General features: G+C 40.8%; 2 protein-coding genes across 34 annotated transcripts in view; both read left to right on the top strand.

The window, feature by feature from the left end:
• The window catches only part of LOC107989571 (protocadherin beta-16-like), a 65,334-nt gene extending 57,097 nt beyond the window's left edge, over window positions 1-8,237 (top strand). The window contains exon 3 of the mRNA XM_025063458.1: window positions 7,026-8,237. Coding sequence (XP_024919226.1) covers window positions 7,026-7,097 — 72 coding nt within the window. The 3' untranslated portion in view covers window positions 7,098-8,237. The remainder of the gene's footprint in view (window positions 1-7,025) is intronic.
• The window catches only part of LOC103390856 (protocadherin gamma-C5-like), a 130,303-nt gene that overhangs the window by 91,081 nt on the left and 30,945 nt on the right, over window positions 1-8,277 (top strand). The window contains exon 2 of one of the 33 annotated variants that reach the window (XM_025063434.1): window positions 2,980-3,741. The exons of 30 other annotated variants lie outside the window; for them this stretch is intronic. In XM_025063434.1, the coding sequence (XP_024919202.1) occupies window positions 2,980-3,741 (762 nt within the window). Of the gene's footprint in view, window positions 1-937; window positions 3,742-8,277 lie in introns of those variants that run through there. 2 more of the 33 variants (XM_025063422.1, XM_025063439.1) reach the window with 2 other exon arrangements.

The following is an 8,277-nucleotide window of genomic DNA, read 5'->3' as shown; positions in this document are numbered from 1 at the left end:
CTCTGGACAGAATGCCTGGGTCTCCTATAAACTCCAGAAAGTCCCAGACAGGGCTCTGTTTGAAGTTGGCTTACAGAATGGAGAAATCAGAACTATCCGCCAAGTGACTGATAAAGATCCTGTCAATCAAAAACTGACTGTTATAGTGGAGGACAACGGACAGCCCTCTCGTTCAGCTACAGTCATTGTTAACGTGGCGGTGGCTGACAGTTTCTCTGAAGTACTGTCTGAGGTCCCTGACTTTAAACACGACAAGGAGTACAATGACAACCTGACTTTTTACTTAGTGTTGGCTCTGGCTGTAGTTTCCTTCCTCTTCATCACCTGTTTAGTTGTTATTATCTCAGTGAAGATCTACAGATGGAGACAGTCTCGAATCCTGTATCACTCCGGTCTGCCTGTGATTCCATATTATCCACCACGTTACTCTGATACAATGGGGACAGGGACTCTCCCCCACGTGTACAACTACGAGGTGTGCAGAACAACCGACTCAAGAAAGAGTGACTGTAAGTTCGGCACAGCTGGTAGTGAAAACATGCTAATAATGGACCCCCGTTCTACAGCAACGATGCAGAGAATACAGAGTGAAAAGAGCATCTTGGATGAACTAGACTCTCCTCTAGAGGTTTGAACTCCCAACTTGTTTTTTAAAGTACTTATCTTCATTTTTTTCTTTCAAATGTCGTCAGCTTACAGAACATGATAGCCCAGAAAAACACACACACACACAGTATTTGCTTATTTCTATATGGGAGCGACAACCGTCTCTCTCCATGGTGCTGAAACCCGTATTTTATAATTGTTTGTTTGTGTTTTTACTCCTACTCTCCTGATTTTTTTTATGTCATATTCTCACATTGTTTGTGTTTTTACTCCTACTCTCCTGGTTTTTTGTCATATTCTCACATTTTGACTATTTTATTTACGTTCGTCTGTAGCATTAACACGTCGGTTATCAAACAAACAGAGGTGTAACCGCCAAATTGATTGTTTTATTGAAGAAACCACCAGACTACCAGCAGAGGATCATTGTATTTTTGACTTACTCTCCAGTCAGTTATCTGTTAAGCTTTTTGTAGTATCCACATACGGTCTGTAGATGCCACTGTTGGTTAATTTGAGCTTAATCATGTCTCACTGTGAAGTGAAACACGCCTACTTTTTCCTGCGTTACAGCTTCATTTTTATCTGAACAACTGGTTGACAAAGCGAAGTGCCTTCATCCAAACAATGACATTACAGGATTTTGCTTAAGAGTCTGGTCGAGTTTACCACCGTGTTATTGTTTTTTTTAGCCATATATTTTTCCAGACGGTTCTGTTCGTGATGGGCTCCTTTCATTGTGTGCCCGAGAGGATATCATTTGCATGGACGTCGCTGGTTCTCATTGTATGTGCTACACAAATGGTTCGAGGACAGGTCCGTTATTCCATACCCGAGGAAATGGCGACAGGCTCCGTTGTTGGGAATATAATTCAGGATTTAGGCTTGGACGTTAAACGACTGAGATCTGGGCGCGCCCGGATTTTTACCGAGGACGGCAGTGAGTACATTGGTCTAAATGCAGACAAGGGGACATTAGTTGTGGCTAAACGAATAGACAGAGAAGGATTGTGTCAGCAAGTGTCTCCCTGCTCTCTCCATTTCCAAATCATCCTGGAAAATCCAATGGAGTTGCACCGAATTGATGTAGAAATTACAGATGTTAATGATAACGCCCCCTTCTTTTCTAAAAAGGAATACAATTTTCAGGTTAGTGAATTGGCCTCACCGGGGGCTCGCTATTCGCTGGAGAGTGCGATCGATCCTGATGTTGCTCAAAATACCATCCAAACCTACAAAGTCCACCCCACAGAACATTTTAAATTAAATGTAGTTTCTCGCTCTGATGGAACAAAATACATCGAGATGATTCTCCATACGGCACTTGATAGAGAAAACCAAGAAGAACATAAATTAACCTTGACAGCATATGACGGCGGAAATCCACAAAAATCTGGATCTGTGAAAATAAATGTTCTTGTTTTAGACGCAAATGACAACGCGCCAGTTTTTAGTCAATCTGTATATAGAGCGTCTGTGTCTGAAAACGCATCCACGGGCACTAGTGTACTAATAGTCACTGCAACGGATAATGACAAAGGAGCGAACGATGAGGTGATGTATTCTTTCTCCCATTACACTGAAGGCGCAGCATCACTGTTTAACATAAATCCCCAAACAGGAGAAATAACCGTAAACGGAGTCTTAGATTACGAAAAGGCAAAACACTTTGAAATAGACATTAAAGCTACAGATAAAGGGGGCTTGGCAGACACCTGCAAGGTTTTAATTGAAGTGACAGATCAGAACGACAACGCTCCTGTCATAAACATCATTTCCCTGTCTAATCCCATACCAGAGGATTCGGCTCCAGATACAGTGATTGCTATGATTAACGTTAAAGACCTGGACTCTGGCAAAAATGGTCAAGTCAAGTGTTTCATTAGCCGAGATTTACCCTTTAAAATTAAGTCAACGTCCACTAATTTTTACAGCCTAATGTCTGACGATATCCTGGACCGTGAAATTGTGCCAGAATTTAACATAACAATAACAGCGGTAGACGACGGTTCACCGCCTTTTACCACAAACAAGACTGTGCATTTGAGAATATCTGACGTAAATGACAACGCTCCAGTTTTTAAACAACAAATTGTGACAGCTTTTATATCTGAAAATAATTCACCTGGTATGCCACTAGTGTCTGTGAAAGCCAGTGACAAGGACGCAGGGAACAATGCTCGTATTTCCTACTTCCTTGATGACACCCAACTGAACGGTATGTCAGCATCGACTTATTTTACAGTGAATGCAGAGAGTGGGGAGATACTTGCTGTGCGTTCGTTTGATTATGAGCAAACTAAAGAGTTCCACATTCGAGTCAAAGCTCAGGATGGAGGCTCTCCTCCACTCAGTAGTAATGTGACCGTGAAGATACTGATCCAGGACCAGAACGATAACCCTCCTCAGGTTCTGTACCCAGTCCAGACTGGTGGCTCTGTGGTGGGTGAAATGGTGCCTCGTTCAGCAGATGTGGGCTATCTGGTCTCTAAAGTGGTGGCTGTTGATGTGGACTCTGGACAGAATGCCTGGCTCTCCTATAAACTCCAGAAAGTCCCAGACAGGGCTCTGTTTGAAGTTGGCTTACAGAATGGAGAAATCAGAACTATCCGCCAAGTGACTGATAAAGATCCTGTCAATCAAAAACTGACTGTTATAGTGGAGGACAACGGACAGCCCTCTCGTTCAGCTACAGTCATTGTTAACGTGGCGGTGGCTGACAGTTTCTCTGAAGTACTGTCTGAGTTCACTGACTTTAAACACGACAAGGAGTACAATGACAACCTGACTTTTTACTTAGTGTTGGCTCTGGCTGTAGTTTCCTTCCTCTTCATCACCTGTTTAGTTGTTATCATCTCAGTAAAGATCTACAGATGGAGACGGGAGCGCCTGTTTTATAAATCCAGTCCTGGGAATCTTCCTGTTATTCCCTACTACCCTCCACTTTACGCAGACGGCGGAGGCGCCGGTACTTTAAAGCCCGCCTTCAGTTATGAAGTCTACGGAACTACTGACTCACGTAAAAGTGATGTGAAGTGCCCTCGACTTTTCAGTGAGAGCACCTTAACTGTTGATCGTTGTGCCACAGGGACAGTGCCAAGACACACAACCCAATCAGAGAACATCTTTGGAGAGGTGAGGTCAGCACCAATGTTTTTACCTTGAAGGGACCTGTAGGCAGAAATCCATTCAATAGAAACGTCTGTAATGTTGTGACTGGTCTAGAATGAACCCGGTTGTATTTGCATCAGTGAACTACTGTAAAGACAACATTCAAAAGTACAGTGCATTGCTCCGCTGTGTCACTGCTCCCACACACAGCCACACAGTACTCTTCTTTGACTGACCTAATTCCCTTCATAATATGGCGCAGGCAGCTGGTATCACGGTGCACATACTGTACACGTGTGGAGCGAAGGAACAACAAGGGCGGAGATGCATGTAACTGAAGTAATCAATGAATTACATGATGTGGTTCTACGTGTTATGATGAACAATGTGTGAGAGCTGCTACTGCATGCTGGATGGAGATTTAAAAGCAGCGATGTGATGCAGAAGCAGCGGAGGGGGAGGGGGAGAGACACGTGGTCCCCAGCACAGTCTCTGCCATCCTTGAGCAAAATCTGTGCTAGTGATGCAGGGCAGCCATTTTATTCTGCAGCTCTTTCTGCCTCATCAATAGAGAGCTGGGAGAAATCACGTTTTGGCAGCTTTATTAGACGGTTGTTTGGCTACTGTAAAAAATAAAAAATAATAATAAAAAAAACACCCTGAGATAATATTTACAGGTACCTGAGAGACATGACGTTTTGCTAAAAAAACAAAAAAATAAATAAAAGCTAGCCAGTGTTTTGGAAAATTCTCTTTTAAACATGTGCATTGTTGCTTAAGGAAGACTGTGGCTGAGGATAGTCTATCTGCAGTTTGTAGTGTCCGTATGTGTGTGAGTGTGTGTGCTCCAGCAGTGATTTTGCATGTAGCTCAGGTTGTGTGCATGTGTGCAAAGTATGCACAAAGCAGCTGGTGAGGTCAACAATGTTAGCTTCCATGTCTATTAAAGTGATTTGTCAGTTTCCCCTACACCACATCTGTGTCAGCTTTACCTGTTTGAGCTGCATTTCAGCATAAAATCTCATGGTCTCAGTTGATGGTAGTTATTATTTAAAGCATCATAAATTCTTTCGACTACATCAGGGTCTCAGTGAACAAGTTCTTTTTCCTGTTGTGTAGGTGTGTTAGCCAAGCTGTCTGTTGAACAGCTGGGTGTACACCTGATGTCTCTGAGGCTGTTGAACACATTGTGCATGTCATGTGAAGTGAAACACGCCTACGCCTACGCCTACCATGTCATGGTCAACCTTAACAACTATCAGCATTACTGTTAGATTTGTTACTATCCCAGACATCTTGGATATACATGGTATATGTGGAATAGGAACATAACATGTGCTTACTGTATCCACGGAGGGTCACACTCTTTAGGGAAGAATTAGAACATAATCATAATAATAAAATTTCTCCATAATGTTCTTGGAATACAGAGGTCATGGTTGATATGTTTGAAATTACAGTTTGATCAGTGTGTGAACACTTTAAGCAGCACAGCAGATTTTGTGTGTGTTGGTGTTGTCAAGGTTCTCTCTCCTGACTTGCAATATTATTTCATTATTTTGCTTTTGTTTTATTTAAACTCTACCATAAAACTGTAATGCCACTGTTCAGCCGTCAGTCTCCTCTCTCCGTTATCAGAAGCTCCTCTTCCTTCCTCCTGTTCTCATTTCTGTATTCCTCCCCTCCCCCTCTCCAGCTGCACCATTCTGCTGCAGAGAGTGAAAGAGATGCAGAGAACGAGGTGATTGTGCAGAATTTGTTCTTTTGTCACTGTAGGACATTTTATTTTATCTACATGAAAGTCCCATGATGACACTCCCTCTCTCTCTGTGTGTGTGTGGCTCATCATGTTATGATAAGTTAACAGTGCAATATGTCCCATTCCTTTGTTTGACATTTGGGCCTGGTTAGTGAATGATATACAAATGACGTCATAAATGCTTGATTTAAAGACGTTTCGATTATTCTGTGTGAATGTTGACCATGATTTCTCCACTCGTCTTTTGTCTTGTCGTCATCCCTCGTGCTGTTTTTTTTTTTAGCTCCCATTTGCCTTCTTGGCCAGGAAGCTGGGTGGGATGTAAGTAAGAGGTGGGATGTGTTGCCATGGTAACAGGCTGGCTCACAGGCAGGGCTGTACCATTTTTATTTAACCACAGGGGGTCAGCAGCAGAGGCAGACTCTAATGTCCGTTTACTCCATGTTTATGTTGTTACCGGAAGCAGCGGAGTCACCCCTGTTTCTCTGAAACAGGTCCTGCAGTCTGAAACCTGGGGTGTTAATGATGAAGAAAGGGATGAGGGAGGGTGTGAAGATGGCATGATGGCTGCTTGTGATTTTTTTTTTTTCAGGACAGTGCTCTGTTATTTTTATCTATTACGTTCTTGCTGTAAAGGCTACTGTAATAACTTGTTCTGTATGGGTGTGTTTGAGCAGCAGTTTCATCTAAACATTGGCTGCACAAACAGTACAATTTTCACATCCATGTTCTCATTTTACTGGTCTAAAAACACTGATTTGGCCTTGTGAAAAAAGAAAAATCAATTCTGCTTCTCAAAGAGACATCAGCTGTGGAGAAGAAAGAAGGGGAAAAAACAGTCTCTAAGCAGCAAATCTCATTAATAAGGAATAGGTTTGTCTCAGGGCATCGCCTTTAGGCCCTCTGCTGTTGCTTTTAGGGAAGTGTTTTGGTGCAGCAGTGCAGTGTTGTGTTTAGTCTGAGTAGGTAATCATTGTTTTTATCTAAACTATCTTTTATTTTTATTTTTTACTTTATATTGAATAATCAAATCTCTAATGTTAAGAATGATCAAATTTAAAAACATTATTAATTTGAATTGTAATGCTTAAATATCTTATATCCATAATAAATCCTATCCATGGCAGGTTACAGTGAGTTCTGTTTGTTACTGTTTACCAGCTTTTTCAAAGTAGCTAAAGCTAAGCTTGATTATCATGAAGAATACTTATTTCACAAAGCTGGAAATATTAACTTACTCTTACTGTTTCTTTGTCTCTTCTCCCTCCCTCCTTACTCTTGTCCCCCATACACATACACACATAAATATAGGCATAATCACACATTGTTGTAAATTAGATTAATATGTATTTTATATCTGCTTTTTTGTGAACCAGAAAGGTAAGTATGGGGTTGAACTCCCTTCCGGTGCCAGATCTTTGTTACGTGAACACCAATCTAACCAAGATGCTTCTTTTTTTCTCTCTCTCTCTTTCATGTCCCCCCTCCCTTGATGTCTGTTGTTCCTGGTTCCTCCCTCCTGTCCTGTTTATCTCAACTCACCAAAAAGGTAAGAAGTAATTCTACTCTACAACCTTCACATCACCAGCAACACATCCATTCTGTTCAGTTTTACAGTTGATTTGAGAGAACAGTACTCACAACCATACAATACTCACAACCATACAGTACTTACAACCATACAGTTCTCACAACCAAGCACATAATCTAGATCACAACACATTGTTAGAACTCACACAAACCTATAACTTTGATTTTTTTTTTTCAGTTCAGATCATATTCTGTTTAAGTCACACACATATTAACACATCTCTACACAAAGAAAACATTTTTCATGAGGCTTTATTGGATGGATCATTTGTTGACACCAGTTCATGTCTGATATGTGCATAGTTCACTGATCAAAACAGAGAGTTTGTTGGAAACTAAAATTACACTTTAGTACTGACAAACTTAATCCTGTATTCAGGATTAAAGCTCTATAATTTTAGGTTACTTGTTTTTTTCAAGGTGCTGAAAAGGTGGGTGATTATTCTCATTACTTACAGAACTGTTCCAGTTATTATGCATGCATGTTTAAGATTACAGAGCAGTTGTGAATGCACATCATGCTGGAAATTGGTTGCTATAAATACACACTTATCAATTACTTTAGCAACTGTTGTTGCTGAAGATGATATTGTACTGACGGTGGGAAACAAAGAACATGACATTGCATCCATGAAATAATTGTGATTACATTAGAAATGCACAGATTAGTTATGTTTAGATCTGGAATTTGTAGTATAGTTACACCATTTGTGTGACATGCTACAAATGTATAAAATAGCCTGTGTTTTTTGTAATACTTTTGATTTTTTGTGTTATAACTGCTTCAGACATTACAGCGAGGTTTACGTTACAGTTATCAGAGTAGGTTGCAATACGGATATTAATTTATATTCAATATGCTGTATATAATTGTGTTTTGGTTTGTAGCTCCTCTTTTTGTTTGATATCAACTCAGATACAACGGTTCAATGCAAAAGCTGCATTATTGGATCTTTGAAAAAAATATACAGTATATAATTAAAATAACAAAAGGAAAATTAACCACGCAACATATTTCTTTTGCAAATATGTTTTTCCGTACAGTAAGACCAATACAGGATATTTGATATATGCCGTAGTATTTCATTGGGTACAGTTGTGATGTGATAGAGATTGGAACAAACTGACGCTGCTGACGTCAGTGTGAGCTTTCCTGCAGCAGCGGCTGTTCAACGCCCTCGGTGCGGTGGTTCACACGGTGGTGGCGCGAA

The sequence above is a fragment of the Cynoglossus semilaevis genome, chromosome 15 (assembly GCF_000523025.1).
Source record: "Cynoglossus semilaevis isolate Cse_v1.0 chromosome 15, Cse_v1.0, whole genome shotgun sequence".
In the NCBI taxonomy this organism is placed as follows: domain Eukaryota; kingdom Metazoa; phylum Chordata; class Actinopteri; order Pleuronectiformes; family Cynoglossidae; genus Cynoglossus; species Cynoglossus semilaevis.
Note: the sequence above shows the minus strand (reverse complement) of the source record. Positions and strands in the feature narration are given on the sequence as shown.